The sequence below is a fragment of the Acipenser ruthenus genome, chromosome 32 (genome assembly GCF_902713425.1).
Source record: "Acipenser ruthenus chromosome 32, fAciRut3.2 maternal haplotype, whole genome shotgun sequence".
In the NCBI taxonomy this organism is placed as follows: Eukaryota; Metazoa; Chordata; class Actinopteri; order Acipenseriformes; family Acipenseridae; genus Acipenser; species Acipenser ruthenus.
Genome location: NC_081220.1, coordinates 3,541,156 through 3,563,689, shown reverse-complemented (window position 1 = coordinate 3,563,689; position 22,534 = coordinate 3,541,156). Strand labels below are relative to the sequence as shown.

At 43.8% G+C, this 22,534-nt stretch overlaps 1 protein-coding gene across 4 annotated transcripts; it reads right to left on the bottom strand.

Annotated features, from left to right (window-relative positions):
• Positions 1-24: 24 nt before the first annotated feature.
• LOC131696631 (DNA-binding protein RFX5-like) lies at positions 25-22,114 on the bottom strand. Of its 4 annotated transcripts, none has more exons than XM_059006031.1 (6): positions 21,509-22,114; positions 7,519-7,690; positions 6,166-6,509; positions 2,193-2,367; positions 1,263-1,321; positions 25-1,079 (listed from the first exon to the last, which is right to left on the bottom strand). In XM_059006031.1, the coding sequence occupies exons 1-6, from the start codon at positions 21,806-21,808 to the stop codon at positions 483-485; spliced, it is 1,647 nt and encodes a 548-aa protein (XP_058862014.1). In that variant the 5' UTR covers positions 21,809-22,114; the 3' UTR covers positions 25-482. The 4 variants fall into 4 exon arrangements, with proteins under 4 accessions (XP_058862014.1, XP_058862015.1, XP_058862016.1 ...); XM_059006032.1 differs by lacking the exon at positions 21,509-22,114 and adding an exon at positions 20,355-20,802; XM_059006033.1 differs by lacking the exons at positions 6,166-6,509; positions 7,519-7,690.
• Between the last annotated feature and the right edge of the window lie 420 nt (positions 22,115-22,534).

The window sequence follows — 22,534 nt, the reverse complement described above, 5'->3', positions numbered from 1 at the left end:
GTTGTGTATTATTTTTGGCCGATGGATGCATGCAAATGTAATCATTTATTATCAACAGGGTTTCCGATTGTAGGTTTTATCTGATAAGCACAATGAAACATGAATGAAACAACGCCCCCTGATTCATGGCATATTATATGCTTGTAGTATATTACAGTGTCCTGTAAATGAGTAGGACAGTGGCCAGACACTGCTGTAAACCCAGCTTCCACCAGCTGAGTGTTCAAACTCCCAGAACCTGGTCACTGCAGGAACATTATTATTATTATTATTATTATTATTTATTTCTTAGCAGACGCCCTTATCCAGGGCGACTTACAATCGCAAGCAAAAATACATTCAAGTGTACATTCAACAAGGGGAGTTCTGAACCCCAGGACTGTGTGCAGAAGGGCTGCTCCACCAGTTTCAAGCATATCTGCAGAGCAAAGCAGCGTCACCCCTCGCAGTACTTGATTAGCCCCCATGCCCTGCTCCCGTTCTTAAGGGCTCTCTGCAGTCAGGTCTATGGTTTCCCGCTGTGCAGCCTCTGTGTTTCCCGCACTGGCGGGACGCAGTGCTCCCGCTCCCCTGTCGTCCTGGATGATGACTTCGATGATGTCCGAGAGCTCCCTTCCGCACGGCGGGGGGAGGTTGCCTGTCCGTTCGTGTTCCGGTTCCTCAGATCCGGCCTCCGTGGGATCCCTTGATCTCCACTGGGTTGCCCACCCCTCACATGCCCAGCTCTGGGCCTCGCAGTCTCGGAGGCCCCCTGTAGGGTGATGAATCCCAGCTGCTGTTTCGGAGCAAGGCAAGCTGGCCCTGCTGCGGGTGGGCAGGGGATGTTGCTGTGGTGTGAGGGGCGAGTTGCCTGTGATGATGGGTACGGCTGGTTCTCGTGTGAGGGGCGTGTTGCCCGTGACGATGGGTACGACTGGCTCTCTGGGCAGCAGTGTGAGGGGTGAGGGGCAGGCGGTGCCCAGGTTCTGCTGGCTGGTCCCGTTCCTCTGCCTCCTTGCTGCTGACTTGGGGCTGGCTGGGATTTGAATCTGCGAGAAGAAATGCATGTTGTCTGCTTCAGACTTCTTTCGCTTGGTTCTCTGTCAAATCAAAATAACAAAGATGCAGCTGAGGAACAATTTATTTCACAGGGGGCCTTATCCAACTCCTGATCATTTCAACAACAATAGACTTCACTGAGGAGAGTTCTGAACCCCAGGACTGGGTGCAGCAGCAGGGCTGGTGCAAGTCTCGAAGCCTGCGTATCAGTTTGATATATATACCTGTGCAGAACTGCTCTCCTCTTCAATCCTGGGACGTTTATCGGGTCTGGCAGGGTTTTCTACAAAAGAAAAAGAACATTCAAAACGGTTCAATTTTTTTATCTTTATTGTTTTTGTTAAAACAAAGAAAAATATTTTAAAACTAGAAGGAAAGCGTTGTGCACTTCGATATCTCGCTCTTACCTGGGCAGGTTTAGAAGGAAGTATGTAAGTTGATGAAACATGTATTTTCATTAAATACCAACATACATATATAGTAAGCCTGACATGGATCTGATCCAGCCATCTGAATGTCAGGTAGTTTGTTACAGATGTTTTTCTTTTTTATCAGATGGAAATGACCATGACAGTTACAGCAGTTATGGAAATGATTCAATACCCCAGGTCAGAGGAGGCTGCAGTGTGCTGCTCTGGCAATGGATACAGCTGTAGACAAGGCTTCTTATTTCAGTCTATATCACACAAATAAAGATTTCCACCCTCTCAGGGTCAGACTCGTGTGTAGCTGCTCTGCCCTCTGGTGGTGTGGTACTGCACCCACAGGAAGCGATGTTTACAGGAATTACTTTCAGGCAGTCTTGCACTTCCTAGGTCATTTCACCTGTATAGTGAATGTGCCCCCCTCCCCTTCAATGCCCTTTTTTACACTGCAAGGGAGTGTCTGAACCACTGTCAGGGATGGGAATAAGACTCCTATTGCACAGCAGTGTCACCTATTCCAGGTTTTACAACCAGCTTGATTAGACACAGTGGGTAACAAGCTCAGCTGTGTCTTATTAAACTCCTAGTAGAACCAGGAATGGCTCTTACTTCCCTCCCTGACTCTGCCGGGCTGGTCTGCAGGAGTGGTTCTAGAGCGGTTACCCTCCTCTCCCCAGCAGGGGTCTGAGTGCCACTGCCTGCTCCGTCCCACAGAGCTGATGCACTGACCGGCGAGAGATGCAGACATGATGATGTGTGCGGTGCTGGAGCGAGGGTTGACAATGTGCTCCTGGATCAGGAAGCGAGCGATCTCCACCACCGTGTCGAAGGAGCGCTTCAGGATGCGCTCAGCCCAGTCGCAGATCAGAGAGCAGGCCGCCTCCGTCACCTCCTCACTGGGGGGCTGCATTCACAAAACAGACAGTACTGAAACGGATTTCAAAACCAGAGCAAATCCACAGAGCAGCATTTGTAACTCCAACTGGGCTGCACTGTTCATAAAGCACAGTGATCTGTAACTGGGCTGCACTGTTCATAAAGCACAGTGATCTGTAACTGGGCTGCACTGTTCATAAAGCACAGTGATCTGGTTGATCTGTAACTGGGCTGCACTGTTCATAAAGCACAGTGATCTGGTTGAACTGGACTGCACTGTTCATAAAGCACAATGATCTGGTTGATCTGTAACTGGGCTGCACTGTTCATAAAGCACAGTGATCTGGTTGAACTGGGCTGCACTGTTCATAAAGCACAGTGATCTGGTTGAACTGGGCTGCACTGTTCATAAAGCACAGTGATCTGGTTGATCTGTAACTGGGCTGCACTGTTCATAAAGCACAGTGATCTGGTTGAACTGGGCTGCACTGTTCATAAAGCAGTGATCTGGTTGAACTGGGCTGCACTGTTCATAAAACACAGTGATCTAGTTGATCTGTAACTGGGCTGCACTGTTCATAAAGCACAGTGATCTGGTTGAACTGGGCTGCACTGTTCATAAAGCACAGTGATCTGGTTGATCTGTAACTGGGCTGCACTGTTCATAAAGCACAATGATCTGGTTGAACTGGGCTGCACTGTTCATAAAGCACAATGATCTGGTTGAACTGGGCTGCACTGTTCATAAAACACAGTGATCTAGTTGATCTGTAACTGGGCTGCACTGTTCATAAAGCACAGTGATCTGGTTGAACTGGGCTGCACTGTTCATAAAGCACAGTGATCTAGTTGATCTGTAACTGGGCTGCACTGTTCATAAAGCACAATGATCTGGTTGATCTGTAACTGGGCTGCACTGTTCATAAAGCACAGTGATCTGGTTGAACTGGGCTGCACTGTTCATAAAGCACAGTGATCTGGCTGATCTGGGCTGCACTGTTCATAAAGCACAGTGATCTGGTTGATCTGGGCTGCACTGTTCATAAAGCACAGTGATCTAGTTGATCTGTAACTGGGCTGCACTGTTCATAAAGCACAGTGATCTGGTTGAACTGGGCTGCACTGTTCATAAAGCACAGTGATCTGGTTGATCTGTAACTGGGCTGCACTGTTCATAAAGCACAATGATCTGGCTGATCTGGGCTGCACTGTTCATAAAGCACAGTGATCTGGTTGTTTCAATGATGGGTACTAAAAGTATGGAAATGTACTTCACAAGCAATGCTCATTTTGTAGAGCTGTCACGTTCGTTAAAAGGTAGGATTAATAGTGTTTATATATTATATATATATATTATTGTTAATGCAGTGCTCAACTTTGAACAGCACAGTCCTTTAGTACAGTCTTAGCTTAACCGTTTAGCTGTCACTCGCTGAAGCTGATTTAACAGAACCGACGTTTCGTAGATCAGTTTTCATGTCTGCTGGTTTTCATTGCAACTGAGCTCTCAATTACTATTACTTACTTAATCAGACCTTTGGAATTGTTTTCAGCTCTCTTTTTTTAAATTTAGTCATCACCAATGGTTTTTACCCCGGTTTTCTCTCCAATTAAGAACATAAGAAAGTTTACAAACGAGAGGCGGCCATTCAGCCCATCTTGCTCGTTTGGTTGTTAGTAGCTTATTGATCCCAGAATCTCATCAAGCAGCTTCTTGAAGGATCCCAGGGTTTCAGCTTCAACAACATTACTGGGGAGTTGGTTCCAGACCCTCACAATTCTCTGTGTAAAAAAGTACCTCCTATTTTCTGTTCTGAATGCCCCTTTATCTAATCTCCATTTGTGACCCCTGGTCCTTGTTTCTTTTTTCAGGTCAAAGAAGTCCCCCGGGTTGACATTGTCTATACCTTTTAGGATTTTGAATGTTTGAATCAGATCGCCGCATAGTCTTCTTTGTTCAAGACTGAATAGATTCAATTCTTTTAGCCTGTCTGCATACGACATGCCTTTTAAACCCGGGATAATTCTGGTTGCTCTTCTTTGCACTCTTTCTAGAGCAGCAAAATCCTTTTTGTAACGAGGTGACCAGAACTGAACACAATATTCTAGGTGAGGTCTTACTAATGCATTGTAAAGTTTTAACATTACTTCCCTTGATTTAAATTCAACACTTCTCACAATATATCCGAGCATCTTGTTGGCCTTTTTTATAGCTTCCCCACATTGTCTAGATGAAGACATTTCTGAGTCAACATAAACGCCTAGGTCTTTTTCATAGATTCCTTCTTCAGTTTCAGTATCTCCCATATGATATTTATAATGCACATTTTTATTGCCTGTATGCAATACTTTACACTTCGTTCCGAGGTGCAAAAGGAAGTCGGTCATTTAGAAAAGGGGCGGAGCTTCAGTACATGAACTCATCGACCCGGGAATGAAATGATGTGGCAGCCTTGGATTGGAGGAGCGGCTGCAATCGTTTACCAAGGGGTCATGGGTGACGGTATAAATAGGGGATGAAGCGACGTAATCTGTTCCTTCGTTTTGGTTTGAGAAAAAGAACCCGGAAGGACCTGTGCTTTGTGTATCCGTATCGTGAGTGTTTGTTTGTTTTTGCTAACTGTTACTTCTTGTTATTAGACAGCTAACATGTTCCGGAGCTGTCTCCAGAGGCCAGCACAAACCCGGAACAGCACTGCACTTGAATCACAAATAACTGTATCAGCACCACAAGCACTAATTCACGCACTAACTGACTTGTTTGTGCTTCGTGTGGGTGTATAATAAACATGACTATTATTTTGGGACAAACCCGGGGATTACAAACTAAGTAACACACGACGCTGTATTACTTACCATCATTTATTGTTTACTGTTTGTTTTGCCGTCAGGCGCTGGACGTACAAACCCATTAAACACCATTGCACCTGGATTATAATCGTCTGTCTGTTCACTGATCACCTGCACACTGTTAACCACTTTGCCACACACCCCTATCACAGGATAATTTCATAAACAAGGAAGTAAACAATAAAACGAAGAATTCCACGGATCGTTTCAAACACACACACACATTTCTATACTATATTATTCTCATTCACCCAAACAGAAATATATTTTTGTAGGCTAATTTCAAAGCAACATTGTAATGTTAATTAAACATTGTAATGTTAATTAAACATTCCCCCCCCCCCCCCCCCCCAAGAACTGTCATTTTCAGCACAACTCCACAGTTAACGCTACATACTATTTTAAGTTCCAGTAGTTAGTACAAATAAGTATAACAGCAACTGTTCTTTTATGGGCTTTGACGTGAAATCACTAAACCTACAGTACAGGGACACAACAAGAACTGGAACTTTTGGTCTTTGTCTATTTAGTTGACTGAGTAAATTATCATATATTTTATATATATATATATATATATATATATATATATATATATATATATATATATATATATATTTAAATGTTCAGTCATTTTATTAGGGGAGACCGGGGCTAGGTGTTCCAGGGCCATGCTGATGCAGGCGCAGCACTCCAGAGATCTCACACGGATGCACTGGAATGCCCTCAAAACACTCCTAATAGCAAACGCTTGGTTTTGCCGGCACTCATCCGATTCACACACAGCCTGAGGATTCATGCCACAAGTTTTTCTCTGTACATGATTTGCCAACAGCAAACCTGCCATTTCCTTCATCAAGACACTGGCTGGGGAGATTTGACAGAACTTATGTCTTTCAAACTTGTGTCCATGCGTTTCCTCTGTTTGCAGGTTTTTTCTGTTTAAAAGCATTTCGCAATGTAGGCACGACACACTTACAATGTTTCCCTGATGTAACCGTGTGGCCTGAAGAGGCACAGAGGAGACATCTTGTACAGGACAGGGTGCCTGGAAGTGCAGCGAGGCTGTGCTGTGGGGCGTGGAAGCGCTTGGTGCCTGGAAGTGCAGGGAGGCTGTGCTGTGGGGCGTGGAAGCGCTTGGTGCCTGGAAGTGCAGCGAGGCTGTGCTGTGGGGCGTGGAAGCCGCTCCCTGAACCTGCTTTTGATGGCATATCGAAAGGTGATTTATTATATCTTGCCTCCTTATCAGTGTCTTTGAACAACTGATACAATGGAAATGTCCAGCTGGTCTGCAGTCCAGGTTGCATTTGCACACCGAGTATCCTGAAGAGAGAAAGATTAGGAAATGTGTTGAAGAGATGGATCTGTACAAAGAGGTTCTTACAACTAACACAGTAAGGGGCTCCCGAGTGGCGCATCCAGTAAAGGCGCTCCACATGGAGTGCAGGATGCGCTCTATAGTCTGGACGTCGTGAGTTAGAGTCCAGGCTATTCCTGTGCTGACCGAGCACGGGAGCTCCCAGGGGCGGCGCTCAATTGGCCGAGCGCCGCCCGCGAGGAGGGAGGGCTAGGTTGGCCAGGGTTTCCTCGGCTCACCGCGCACCAGCGACCCCTGTGGTCTGGCCAGGTGCCTGCGGGCTTGCCTGCAAGCTGCCCAGGGCTGCGTTGTCCTCCGACACTATAGCTCTGGGTGGCTGCATGGTGAGTCTGCAGTGTGTAAAGAAGCGGGCGGCTGACGGCACACACTTCAGAGGAGAGTCAGCGCAGAGTTGGTAGCAGTGAACTGAGCATAAAAATAATTGGACGTTACTAAATTGGGGAGAAAACAATCAAAATAATTGCCGACCACTAAAAAAAAAAAAAAAAAAAGTAACACAGTAATATGAACAGGTATAGTTGTAGTGGTTATTCAGGGGATTACATGTGTATCAAATTCTGAAAAAATAAGTATGACAGGTGTAATTGAACTGTAATTGATCAATTATATGAATGATGCAATCACAATTACACAGGCGTGCCTATAGTTACAATTATCATTTCAAATTACAATGGTAAGTCACCCCAGGTCTGCTTACAGCATATATTTTTGCATCATATGGGATCACTGACAAAACAAAAATGGTTTCAAGTAATTTTCAAATGATTATGATGTAGTCAAAAATGAAGACATATAGAAAAAAATAAGTTTATTCTCAAAAAGAATATTTCAAATAACAGATTAATATGTCTCTTTAGCACAATGAAGATTACAACTGGCTTATTTTCCATCTATGGTGAAAGCAGAAAAAATATTTTACATACATTTTTAAAAAACTTTAAACATGAAACAAACCTTCATACTGTACTGCCCGTTTAAGATGGGCCCCCAAGTGCCGCCTCACGTTATATCGGTCCCTGGGCTTGTATATAGATGGCTTACAAAAAGGACAGTGATGCAGCTGACAGCATTGTGAGCAGCGTTTTAATGCAGGCAGCTCTCCTGCCCTCAACACAGTGACGTGTAACTGAAATAAGAGAGAGAGTTAAGTAAGAATCTCACTGTACTTCCACAACAGGTCAATTGCATGAACATTCAGAGTTAGTACGCTTCAAGCACACTAAGCTGCGGTCTAGCTGTTCCGGTACTTTCCTGGGGATCATCCCCAGGTGTGGATTAAGTTAGTTCCAATTGCAACGAACAAAGGAGTTGGGGATAAGCTGATCCTCAGGTTTAGTACGCAGCAGAGACCCCAGGTGCACAAACACACTGATTCCAGTTCCTGACAGTGCAAAGTTGATTAAGCAAATTGTTTTCGGAAAAAAAATAAATAATTAAAAAGTCGTATATATGTAAAACATAAAAGTAATAATACAAAAAAGTAATAGCATAAGCCTACGAGTTCTATTATTCTATTAAAACGCATTCGAATGCTGGGATAACATTTTCAATTAGCCTACAGGTTTTGTGTCGTGTATACAAAACTTATTTATTCACATAACTTTATTAACAAAGACCGTTAATCAGAGCAAGTATCAAAGCTGTCAATTTAATTACATATGCAAATCGAGTCATCCAACTATTACAAAGGGGTTCTGTTTATTGTATTCATACCAAAGAAATCATGGCTGCTAAGAATTTCTTGACAGAGCAGAAACTATTTCATTGAGTGCATAAAAAATGACATCAAAACGGTAGAAGATGGTAGAAACACGCCGCGGCGGTTTTGCAACGCTCAAATGTCTGGAGTGAAATTGCAACCAGATTTAATGCTGTGTTTCCCGAAAGGCGTTCAGGAACAAAATCACATTTAAACAGTGTGTGGAAAAGGCTGAAACTGGAGATCAGAAATGCTGCTGCAAAGCAACGCCAACAGCGCTGAGCGCAGCGCCTGACCATCCTCTGCCCCAGATATACAGGATTCGCTTTCTGGCCGTTGTCTTTTTAAAAACTACAGAGACTAGTTTGTTTCGATGTTTTGATTATATGCACTCGGCTCTGTGTCGCCCGCAGACCACTGTTCACAGCACCCCGAACGTGGCAAAGGAAAAGGTGTGCGGTCTGTGGTCACACGGCTGCATGTACAGTGACTTTTGGTTGTCAAGCAGCAAACAGTAAATAACAGCAGGAAAGCGTACACATAGTGTAGTAAATAAAACATAACAAGTGACAGCTGTAGCACTTGTTAAAATCATGTTGATAGGACAATGCTCAATAATATTCATTTATTTAAAAATTTACTTGATTTTACACATTGTTTTGGGGCGAGCCTGAATGCTAAGTGGGCGGGCCGCCCACACGTTGCTATGCCACAGGTGTGCAGTCTATGGTCCCAATAACTCCATGTATTCCAGCTGTAGAATAAAACACGGTGCAAATATCTCGTTGCTCCTCTTCATTGGGCTGCATGACAACGCAGCTTTCATGAAGTGCGCTATCAGCTTCGAGATCCTGTGAACAACACGGCAAACACAGCTTTCATGAAGTGCGGCTATCAGCTTCGAGATCATGGGAACTACACGGCAAACGCAGCTTTCAAGAAGTGCCTCTATCAGCTTCGAGATCATGGGAACTACACGGCAAACGCAGCTTTCAAGAAGTGCCTCTATCAGCTTCGAGATCCTGTGAACAACACGGCAAACGCAGCTTTCATGAAGTGCCTCTATCAGCTTCGAGATCCTGTGAACAACACGGCAAACGCAGCTTTCAAGAAGTGCCTCTATCAGCTTTGAGATCCTGTGAACAACACGGCAAACGCAGCTTTCATGAAGTGCCTCTATCAGCTTCGAGATCCTGTGAACAACACGGCAAACACAGCTTTCATGAAGTGCCTCTATCAGCTTCGAGATCATGGGAACTACACGGCAAACGCAGCTTTCAAGAAGTGCACTATCAGCTTCGAGATCCTGTGAACAACACGGCAAACGCAGCTTTCATGAAGTGCCTCTATCAGCTTCGAGATCCTGTGAACAACACGGCAAACGCAGCTTTCATGAAGTGCACTATCAGCTTCGAGATCCTGAGAACAACGCGGGAAACGCAGCTTTCATGAAGTGCACTATCAGCTTCGAGATCCTGTGAACAACACGGCAAACGCAGCTTTCAAGAAGTGCCTCTATCAGCTTCGAGATCCTGTGAACAACACGGCAAACGCAGCTTTCATGAAGTGCGCTATCAGCTTCGAGATCCTGAGAACAACGCGGGAAACACAGCTTTCATGAAGTGCACTATCAGCTTCGAGATCCTGAGAACAACGCGGGAAACACAGCTTTCATGAAGTGCACTATCAGCTTCGAGATCCTGAGAACAACGCGGGAAACACAGCTTTCATGAAGTGCACTATCAGCTTCGAGATCCTGAGAACAACGCGGGAAACGCAGCTTTCATGAAGTGCACTATCAGCTTCGAGATCCTGAGAACAACGCGGGAAACGCAGCTTTCATGAAGTGCACTATCAGCTTTGAGATCCTGAGAACAACGCGGGAAACGGTGCTTTCGTGGATGTTAATCAGACCCCCCCCCCCTCCGCCCAACACGCAAGAAGGATCCTGTGGCATAAAATCACAGTTATTAAAACCTAGAGTGCAGCTGGGTCAGTAGGATGCCCTCCTCTTCCTCTATTTGCAGACGTGGTTTCAGCAAATCTATCAGTCTTCTGACTGCCACCTTGGATAAACAATACCGCCTTTTAAACTCCTGTTCGCTGTGTGTAACACATGGATTTTGTAAACCTTGATAATGCCTGGATATCATTCGGGCAGAGCGTACTCATCAAGCATACAAAACATGTCCGTAATCTCCTAACATCTTTGCACAAATCAAACTGATGTAGATGGGAACAATGAGGCACACTCTTATATAGGAGACAGCTTAATATACCATTGACATGTAGATTAAAGACAATAGCCACCAGTTAGCCTGGAGTCACTAATAACAACGTTTCATTATCGTGTTTTATTTAATTATATTTACTACTAAAAATTGAAATTGCTAAATGTTAGATACATATTTTGGATTCTATATATTTGATATTGGTTTTATTAATGGCTTCATTTCAGAAAACGTGTCTTGAATGAGGTTTCTCATTTTACCTCGAGTTAGTACGGTAAAGGCCACTGCACAGTGGATCTGATCATGCATCCGATTTTAACATGTGTCTAGAAGAAAACAACGATCACGTGCATTCCCTATTGCCCCTCACACACGAGTCTGTAACTGTCGCACAACGGGGATGCGTACATGTTGGAATCGAAACAAGTTCGATTTGATGTGCGTTAATTACATTGACCAATGAAAAATGACTGGGAAAAGACTTTGAAAAAAAAGAACACATCTGGACAGACACACATCAGAGAAAGAAGCCTGACAGGGCAAGAGCGGTCAGGGCTGAACAATCATAAAAGAGGGGCAGTGCATGAAAGGGATGGAATTTCTGGCTCCATACACAGAGAGCTCATTGCTAGCTTCCCAACTTTTAGATATACTTATTACAGGAGCGAGTGAAAAATGAAATATTGGCCATATGGTTTCTGATGCTATAACAACTATTGTGTAATATCATGTTTTTTTATTTTCTTTATGTATTGCGTAACATTATTGTAGTCCAGTAGAAATGTAATAATTAGCAAACATTTTCCATCAGCGTTTGCTGATCATTAAGTTTATACTACATTTAACATTTTTTTTCTGTTCATGTTATGTAAGAATTAACAGAACTGTATTTATTTTTTACTAAAATACTGAAACTAGGTATATTTCCTACAAAGCCTCCACTGCACACCAGTGCTCTGAAGTGCGATATTAACGCATCTACTGTGCAATGGATTGACGCACGACTTTTTCGGATGACGGATGCTAAATGACGGAACGGATCCAGTGTGCAAAGGCCTTTAGTCTAAAGAGCTTGGTGATTTCATTTAGTCCCATAAATCAGGAACATCCAGGGGGCAGCAGTCATCACCTGGAGTTCTGGAATTGGGAACACTTTTAATCCGCACCTCTGGAAGTTCTTGGTTCGTTGCAATTGGTGATAACCAGCGCACTAGTTTAGTCTGGTTCTGAGGTACTAACTACGGGATCATCCACAGCTTTATCTTCATTGCAATTGACCCAATAGCTGTTACAATTAAATGCGACCTAATGCAGGTCCCCCCGTGACCTAATGGAGGTCCACGCATGCAGGCTTCACTTCAGCCGTTTTAAAATTCTGGGTGAGTTCACTGAGATCATTCGCACAGATTCTGACCAATTTAGCCAACCCTCCATATCCAACACAGAAACAGTAAATCACTGCACTCGGACGTATAATGTAAAAAAGAGTATTAGAAATTTAAACACTGCATGCGTACAAACACTGTGCATTTAACATATCAGCACTTTAACCACACAGCGAATATATTGTAATAATACATGTGGGCACAAAGCTTCATTCAACTACACATCATTACTATTAATGGACTTGCATTGATGTTTTGTATTTCAATCCAAGCCATACAGCGTACAATACAAGCTATCAGCAGTGAAATTCTTCACTCCGAGAGATTTAGAACTGCACTGGAATAAAACGAGAGATGAAATACACTTTGATACATTTTCAAAAAGAATGAAAAACGTAATATTTAATAAGTATGAAAGAAATCTCACTAATTTATTTAGCAGATGCCATTATCCAAGGCGACTTACAGAGACTAGGGTGTGTGAACTATGCATCAGCTGCAGAGTCACTTACAACTACGTCTCACCCGAAAGACGGAGCACAAGGAGGTGAAGTGACTTGCTCAGGGTCACACAGAGTCAGTGGCTGAGGTGGGATTTGAACCGGGGACCTCCTTGTTACTAGGCCTTTTCTTTAACCACTGGACCACACAGCCTCCCTAGCTCATTGTAACAGTCAAAGGACGATTCTATGTTGTTTAAATTATTGAGAACACACTTTTTGCAGATTACCATTAAAATGTCTTTAACCAAAACGCGTGTGTGTGTGTGTGTGTGTGTGTGTGTGTGTGTGTATATCTATAACAAACCTTCCATTGGACCTCCCTAATTTCACTGCAGATGTGTTGTACACGTCTCTCTCTCATATATCACAGTATGGAGTTATTTGCTATTGCTTCTTGAAAATAAATACACAATAATTTCCACAAAAGAGCCAACTTCCTTACACACACATCTCTGCAAAAGCCTCAGACACATTCAGGAGTTGTAATGTATATGGATGTTGTAGCATCCGCGGTTTACTCCGGGCCTCCGCTGGTGTTTGCTGCTGTTGTGCAGCTTTGACTGTTGTTGATGCAGCTTGGTTTGGGTGGGGGAGGTCAGGCTTGTTGTTTAGCGGTCTTTGTCTGTTGTTGATGCAGCTTGGTTTGGGTGGGGGAGGCCAGGCTTGTTGTTTAGCGGTCTTTGACTGTTGTTGATGCAGCTTGGTTTGGGTGGGGGAGGTCAGGCTTGTTGTTTAGCGGTCTTTGTCTGTTGTTGATGCAGCTTGGTTGGGGTGGGGGAGGTCAGGCTTGTTGTTTAGAGGTCTTTGACTGTTGTTGATGCAGCTTGGTTTGGGTGGGGGGATGTCAGGCTTGTTGTTTAGTGGTCTTTGACTGTTGTTGATGCAGCTTGGTTTGGGTGGTGGAGGTCAGGCTTGTTGTTTAGCGGTCTTTGACTGTTGTTGATGCAGCTTGGTTTGGGTGGGGGAGGTCAGGCTTGTTGTTTAGCGGTCTTTGTCTGTTGTTGATGCAGCTTGGTTTGGGTGGGGGAGGTCAGGCTTGTTGTTTAGTGGTCTTTGACTGTTGTTGATGCAGCTTGGTTTGGGTGGGGGAGGCCAGGCTTGTTGTTTAGCGGTCTTTGACTGTTGTTGATGCAGCTTGGTTTGGGTGGGGGAGGCCAGGCTTGTCGTTTAGCGGTCTTTGACTGTTGTTGATGCAGCTTGGTTTGGGTGGGGGAGGTCAGGCTTGTTGTTTAGCGGTCTTTGACTGTTGTTGATGCAGCTTGGTTTGGGTGGGGGGAGGCCAGGCTTGTTGTTTAGCGGTCTTTGACTGTTGTTGATGCAGCTTGGTTTGGGTGGGGGAGGTCAGGCTTGTTGTTTAGCAGTCTTTGACTGTTGTTGATGCAGCTTGGTTTGGGTGGGGGAGGCCAGGCTTGTTGTTTAGCGGTCTTTGACTGTTGTTGATGCAGCTTGGTTTGGGTGGGGGAGGCCAGGCTTGTTGTTTAGCGGTCTTTGACTGTTGTTGATGCAGCTTGGTTTGGGTGGGGGAGGCCAGGCTTGTCGTTTAGCGGTCTTTGACTGTTGTTGATGCAGCTTGGTTTGGGTGGGGGAGGTCAGGCTTGTTGTTTAGCGGTCTTTGACTGTTGTTGATGCAGCTTGGTTTGGGTGGGGGGAGGCCAGGCTTGTTGTTTAGCGGTCTTTGACTGTTGTTGATGCAGCTTGGTTTGGGTGGGGGAGGTCAGGCTTGTTGTTTAGCAGTCTTTGACTGTTGTTGATGCAGCTTGGTTTGGGTGGGGGAGGCCAGGCTTGTTGTTTAGCGGTCTTTGACTGTTGTTGATGCAGCTTGGTTTGGGAGGGGGAGGCCAGGCTTGTTGTTTAGCGGTCTTTGTCTGTTGTTGATGCAGCTTGGTTTGGGTGGGGGAGGCCAGGCTTGTTGTTTAGCGGTCTTTGACTGTTGTTGATGCAGCTTGGTTTGGGTGGGGGAGGTCAGGCTTGTTGTTTAGCGGTCTTTGTCTGTTGTTGATGCAGCTTGGTTTGGGTGGGGGAGGTCAGGCTTGTTGTTTAGAGGTCTTTGGTTCGTGTTGATCAGGGTCTTCATGAACTTGTGATCACGGCAGCTCAGGTGAAGTGTGCATGGCAGCTGGTGTGAGGTGTTGTGGTGACGAGTCCATCACATGTACCCAGTGGTTCTCAACGGGTGGGGGTGGGGGGGGGCGCCCCCTAGTGGGGGAGAGAAGCAATGCAAGCGGGGGCGCAAGAAGCATCCATAAAAAAAAAAACCAGTAAAACGTTTTTATATATATATATATATATATATATATATATATATATATATATATATATAAAGACCATTAAAAATCCTTTAAATTGATGTAAGGCACGGCAGGGTCAGAAACAATGCGCGACTGAGATGCAAAAAAATAGTAGAAACATACAATATATACACAGTGCCTATAGAAAGTCTACACTCCCTTTCAAAATGTTCACCTTTTGTTGTTAAATTGTAGTGATTCACATGATTTCAGGATAAATTCAGCAGTTCCTGTAGGTTCCCTCTGCTGGGTAGTGCACTTCAAAGCAAAGACTCAACCATGAGCACCAAGGCGCTTTCAAAAGAACTCCGGGACAAAGTTGTTGACAGGCACAAATCAGGGGATGGGTATAGAAAAATATCAAAGGCCTTGAATATCCCTTGGAGCACGGTCAAGACGATTATTAAGAAGTGGAAGGTGTATGGCACCACCAAGACCCTGCCTAGATCAGACCGTCCCTCCAAACTGAATGACCGAGCAAGAAGGAGACTGATCAGAGAGGCTACCAAGAGGCCAATGGCAACTTTGCAAGAGCTACAGGCTTTTATGGCCAAGACTGGTCAAAGTGTGCATGTGACAACAATATCCCAAGCACTCCACAAATCTGACCTTGTGACAGGGTGGCTGTGCGGTGACGTCAGGTCAGAAGCAGGAAGGGAAAAACTCTGACACCAAGTACTGCAGACTCAAAACAAAAAGACGCTGCGCGCCGTTTATTTAAATACAGAAATAAAATAAAACGTTTAAACACAAAACACAGAGCTCACAGAGCAAAATAAAAGGTTTAAACAAAACAGATCTCGAACACAAAATAATACACTTAACGGTCCGGCTGGGCAGCAGCCTTCACAGATCCCTTAAGTTTTCATTTAAGTTTCGTTTCGCTCTCGCTCCTCTCGCTCTCGCTCCTAACACACACACCTGCAGCTAAAACAGCAGGTCTTTTATATCCTGGCTGAGGGGTTAACTGGCTATCAATTCTCTCATTACCCCTCGGCCATAGTCTGCACAGGTAGCATTACTATGCGTGACTGCCGGCTAATTCAATAATCACCAGCTGACAGTCACGCATTCCCACGAGGTATTTTAAAACAAAACACATGGCTACAATAACAAAAACCTGCGGCGCTTCACCGTCATATATAAATAAATCATACCGATAATAATAATAATAATAATAATAATAATAATAATAATAATAATAATAATAATAATAATAATAATAATAATAATAATAATGCAAAACAAATACAAAATAACACAGGGGCGGAGGGGGAAACACTGTTCTAAAAATAAATAACTAAATCAATGTACAGGGCTCCTCACCCTGTTACAGGCCTGTATTTTACTCAAGAATCCCGTTTGAAGTATGCAAAAAAATACTCAGGAGATTCTGTAGCCATGTGGCAAAAAGTTTTGTGGTCTGACGAAACTAAAATGGAACTTTTTGGCTTAAATGCAAAGCGTTATGTTCGGCGCAAACCCAACACAGCGCATCACCCAAAGAACACCATCCCTACTGTGAAGCATGGTGGTGGCTGCATCATGTTATGAGGATGTTTCTCATCGGCAGGGACTGGGGCACTTGTCAGGATAGAGGGGAAAATGAATAGAGCAAAGTACAGAGAAGTCCTTGAGGAAAACCTGCTGCCCTCTGCAAGAAAGCTGAAACTGGGACGGAAGTTCCCCTTTCAGCATGACAACGACCCAAAGCACACAGCCAGAGCTACACTGGAGTGGCTAAGGAACAAAAAGCTAAATGTCCTTGAGTGGCCCAGTCAGAGCCCCGACCTAAATCCGATCGAAAATTTGTGGCATGACTTGAAGATTGCTGTCCATCAACGCTCCCCAAGGAACTTGACAGAGCTTGAACAGTTTTGTAAAGAAGAATGGTCAAATATTGCCAAATCTAGGTGTGCAAAGTTGGTAGAGACCTATCCCAACAGACTCACAGCTGTAATTGCTGCCAAAGGTGCTTCCACCAAGTATTAACTCAGGGGGGTGGAGACTTATCCAATTATGATCTTTCAGTTTTGTATTTTTAATATATAATTTTTTTCTCAATAAAAACTTTTTTTCCCCTTAACAGTGTGGAGTATGGTGTGTAGATAAGTGAAAAAAAATCCTCATTTAAATGCATGAAACTCTGAGGCACTGACACAACAAAATGTGAAAAAAGTTCAAGGGGGTGTAAACTTTCTATAGGCACTGTATGTATGTATGTATGTATGTATGTATGTATGTATGTATGTATGTATGTATATATATATATATATATATATATATATATATATATATATATATATATATATACATATACACACACACAAATAAATAAAACAAAGATTACAGCAAATGTTTTGAGTTTGTGGATGAGGAAAGAAAGTACAAGAAAGACATCTACAATTATTTCAGCAATATTTTTGCAAAATTCAAAAAATGCTAATTCAAAAGTATTTATCCCCTTTGATGCTATGATAGTATTATCTACAAGGTGCTAGACACGTCTCTAAGAAAGAAGGTTCTTTCACCAAGAACAAGCAGAAGAATAGTGAGGAAGGTTAATAACAATCCCAGATTGACTGCCAAAGATATTCAAAGTGAATTGGCTGCAATGGGACTGGGGTTCCCATTTCAACCATAGGTTGAGTATTGCGTGGTGAAGGTCTCAATGGTCGCAGGCCAAGGAAAAAGCCATTCTTAGGAAAATGTCACAAGGACGATCACTGAAAGTCTGCAAAACGGCATCTGAATGATGGATACGAGTTCTGGTCAAAGGTTTTGTGGAGTGATGAAACAAAAATCAATTCATTTGGTCACGCTGATAGTCGTTACACTTGGAGAAAGTCTGGTGAGGCGTACAAAGAAAACACCATACCTACTGTCAAGCATGGAGGTGGTAATATGCTTCTATGGGGCTGTTCTTCCTTTAATGGCACAGGAAATTTAATTCCAATACATGGTAAAATGGATTCCATAGCATACTAAAAGATATTGGCCAATCATCCGAAACCCTCCGCTACAAAACTCGGTTTAAAGAGCAACTGGACGTTCCAACACAACAACGATCCAAAGCACACATCAAAATCTACTTCAGAATGGTGAAAGAAGAATAAAATCAAGGTTCTGGAATGGCCGAGTCAAAGCCCCGATCTAAATCATATTGAGAATCTTCGGTATGAGTTGAAGAAGGCTGTGCACGAGAGAAGTCCTCGGAATTTGAATGAACTGGAACAATTTTGCGTTGAAGAATGGTCAAAAATCACAAAAGAATCATGCCAAAAGCTCATTGACAAATACCCTAATCGTTTAATAGAGGTTATTATTGCTAAAAGTGCCTCAACTAGCTATTAATTTCATTTTCTTGAGTTTACTTTGAGTTGCTGTGATCACGTTTTTGAAGATTCTGATCAATGTGTATTAAAGATTGCTAAATGACAAGCTTGGTTTCTTCTCACCCAAACTAAGCTGTATTAATAACAGTCAAAGTAGTTATAATCGTGTAACACACTAGTGGAGGCTCTGAGTAAATTGTTGATGCTCCTAACATCCATATACATTGTAACTCCTGAATGTGTCTGTGGGTTTTGCACAGCAGTGTATATATAGGGAAGCTGGCTCTTGTGTGCAAATTATTATTGTTTGTTTTTATTTATTTTCAAGAAGCAATAGCAAATAACTCCATACTGTAGAGAGACATGTACAACACATCTGCAGTGAAATGGAAGCGGTCCAATGGAAGTTTTTTTAATAGCACTGTGGCTCTTATCACTGACTATCTGCCTGTTTTCTTTTCCAAACTGTCAGCTGCATTTATGTGACTTTCTAGTTGTTACTTAGTTGTCCCAGCAGCAGCTGCAAGATTAACATCATAGCAGAGCATAGACTGCACCTCCCAGGGTGAATTACAAAACAACTGCAACTCCCAGGGAGCATTGCAAAACAACCTCAACTCCCAGGGTGCATTGCAAAACAACTGCAACTCCCAGGATGCATTGCAAAACAACTGCAACTCCCAGGGTGCATTGCAAAACAACTGCAACTCCCAGGGTGCATTGCAAAACAACCTCAACTCCCAGGGAGCATTGCAAAACAACTGTAACTCCCAGGATGCATTGCAAAACAACTGCAACTCCCAGGGTGCATTGCAAAACAACTGCAACTCCCAGGGTGCATTGCAAAACAACCGCAACTCCCAGGGTGCATTGCAAAACAACCGCAACTCCCAGGGTGCATTGCAAAACAACCGCACCTTCCAGGGTGCATTGCAAAACAACTGCAACTCCCAGGGTGCATTGCTAAACAACCGCATCTCCTGGAGTGCATTGCAAAACAACCGCAACTCCCAGGGTGCATTGCTAAACAACCGCACCTCCCGGAGTGCATTGCAAAACAACCGCAACTCCCAGGGTGCATTGCTAAACAACCGCATCTCCTGGAGTGCATTGCAAAACAACCGCAACTCCCAGGGTGCATTGCAAAACAACCGCAACTCCCAGGGTGCATTGCTAAACAACCGCAACTCCCAGGGTGCATTGCTAAACAACCGCACCTCCTGGAGTGCATTGCTAAACAACCGCAACTCCCAGGGTGCATTGCAAAACAACCGCAACTCCCAGGGTGCATTGCAAAACAACCGCACCTCCCAGGGTGCATTGCAAAACAACCGCAACTCCCAGGGTGCATTGCAAAATAACTGCAACTCCCAGGGTGCATTGCAAAACAGAGCGGGGGAATTTATCTTGAATGGTCCAGGTCAAGTCGCGATTAGACGCAGGACTGATTAGATGAGCTGGACAGGAAGAGAGGGAAAGAGAGACAGCTGGACTGGGTGCCTGAGAGAGAGCTGGACAGGGAGACAGAGATAGAGGTGGAAAAGGTGCCTGAGATTACTACGAGTACCGCCACCTCTTTTCTCATTTCAAGCACTGACTGTAGAAATAGCATATAACCACTAAAGGGCTGATATTGGGCTTACTGTAAATAAAAAAAGCTACAGTAAAATTCTCATACTGTGATATATGAGAAAGGGGCATGTGTACAACACATCTGCAGTGAACTTAGGGAGGTCCAATGGAAGGGTATGTACAATATATACACACACACACACACACAAAGACACATACATACATACACACACACATACTGGTACACACACACACACACACGTGTTTGGTCAAAAACATTTTAATAGTAAGTTGCAAACATGTCTGTTCTCAATAATGTAAACAATATAGAATCGTCCTTTGACTGTGTTACAATAAGCTATTAGTCATATTTCTTTCACACTTATTAAATATTACGTTTTTCATTATTTTTGAAAATGTATCAAAGTGTATTTCATCGCTCGTTTTATTCCAGTGCAGTTCTAAATCTTTCTGAGTGAAAAATGTCACTGCTTGAAACAGGGAAACTATCTATACAAGTTAAGCGTCTGATTGCGAGATAAGTGTTTGACAGCTTGACCGGCATTTCAAAACTGCCTGTGATATAGCTTGACCGCAGTTACCATTCGCACGATCAACGCGAGTACACTTATATAAGTCTGCTAAATGTAACCAAAAAAGCGTGGAAAATATACTACGTTTTGGTATCTACACACGTGTATAATTAAACAAAACAACAGCTATGGTCAAATACACATTTCTTTGTTTATTTGCTATTTAAACATATTGATCACTTACCGATCTCTCTTCAGCAACCGACATCTTCACTCCTCTAGCTAACTCCAAGTGTTACCGCTGCAGGGCGCAGGCTCCCACAGCGTAGCTCCCGCGGGGTAGTGTGCTGCGTGCGCAACTGTGATAGACGTCATGCTTCATTCACCCGCAACACCCCTACCACGTGACCATACCACCCCACCAACCTCAGGGTTAGGGTTAGGTCATTGTTGCGTGTATTTAAAGATACGACCAATACCTCACGAACCATGGGTTAAGGGTTAGGTTATTCTTATGAAATAAACTTCGTTTTAGTACCTAAACGTATCACCCTAATCATGTGATCGGGCTGTAGCATATACTGATGACGTCTATTACGAGTTGCGCACGCAGCGCTACCCTGTGGGAGCTACGCTGTGGGAGCCTTCGTTCTGCAGCAATACCCCTCTCGCTCACTATGGGTACAGTCTATGTTAAACAATAACACTGCGCATGCTCACAACATAAAGCAAGCGCTCACCCTTATCATGTGACGGGGCTGTAGCGTAAATGATGACGTCCCTTAGGAGCTGCGCACGCACCAGCCTCCGGTTTGCAGACAATTGGATTGTTTACATCACGTGGATATGTTCGATTTCAAGTTAGCTGTGACATTTTATAAGTAACTTGAACTCTGCAACTGTTTAACAGCTGAAAACAATTAAAAAGGTCTAATTAAGAAAATGCATTTAATTTAAGGGTCTAATTAAGCAATTGAGTGCTCTGTTGGAACGAAAACCAGCAGACACAGGGTGGGGGTCCCCAGGACCGAGTCTGAGAAGCCCTGCCTACATGAATCAGTGCGCTAGAGCAGACATTGAAAAGAGCTTTGAAGCCGTTTTTAAAGTTGTAGTGTAAAACATTGTCAGGATGTTAATGAAAAGAAAAATGACAGGTACGTTATTTAAACAGTTGTAGCAACACGTGGGGACGCGTAACGCTGTTTATTTATGTATTAAGTCAATACCTTTTTATTGCAACCGGTCGCAGAATAAAACACTGTAGTCATTTTTAGATAGTTTTTGTCATCACGATGTTTCTCTTAAGTATTTGGCTACTAATCCCTGAGTAAATAGTGACCGGTCCCTAGAACACAGTGGTACATCGTGTACAAGTCAGCGGATGTGTAGAGAACTTACCTTCAGATCTGAAACTCGGTCTGGGACAGACAGCTTCCCCGTAACGATTTCACCCGTCTTTGCAGCGTGTTTTCGGTCGCAGTTGGCGTGTTTTACCAATACTTTCTTTCCGTTGCCTCCATACACGATGGTCTTGTTGCAAACGATGCAGTAACATACTCCGGCTTCACTGATCTTTCTACACCAGCCGCGGAACTGCCTGCCCGCGGAGTCCTGCTCGTCCAGCCAAGCCCACCTCCACTTGTTCTTCACTTTCTTTTCCTCTTCTTTTAAAGATGCTCCCTCGGTTATATACCGCATTTCAAATTGCAGTGCTATGATCTACTAGCAAGCAAGATGTGCCGAATGTCCTCTCTGCTTAACTCAAGATGTCCTAAATAGCAGCGCTCCTGTGTCATAAAACCGGACCCACTTTGATAGATGGAGCTCCCTGGTGTTAAAATAGTTCTATCAGCGATGGAGTATTGAACGTAGCAGGATTCGCGCCGGGTCGGCAGCTTGCACACTGAATCGGACACCAGACCCCACCCCCTCCGTTTTCTCCAGCATTTCTACACGAATCATAGGATTGGACCTGGGGGAGGCCATTTCCGTCTACAGACGGAAAACTTTCACCTAGAGGCTTGTGGGTAGAAAACAGGGACCCCGTCAAGATAAACAGCATAGGATTGTGGGTAGGCTTGCTCTCTTTCAACAGTACCATATTTATTTGAGAGCTGACTCCATTTACAATGCCTAACTCTGCTTCATTTGAGCAAACTTTTATAAGGTTAGTTGCTGTTGCACCAGGCCCCAAATAAATATCTAACACAATCTTGATTATCCACAGTGTGTTCAAGTAACAAGCTCAGGTGTGTCTCATTAAACTCGCAGTGAAACCAGGACTGGATCACACTGCTCTGCAACGGGAGTTTTATTTCCATCCCTGGGTTGTACATTAAGTTTGCTTTAGCCTTGATTCCGTCCCAGCGCTCTATTGATGTGAGCTGCCAGGCTGTGGAAGCAATAGACGATGCTTGTTTCAGG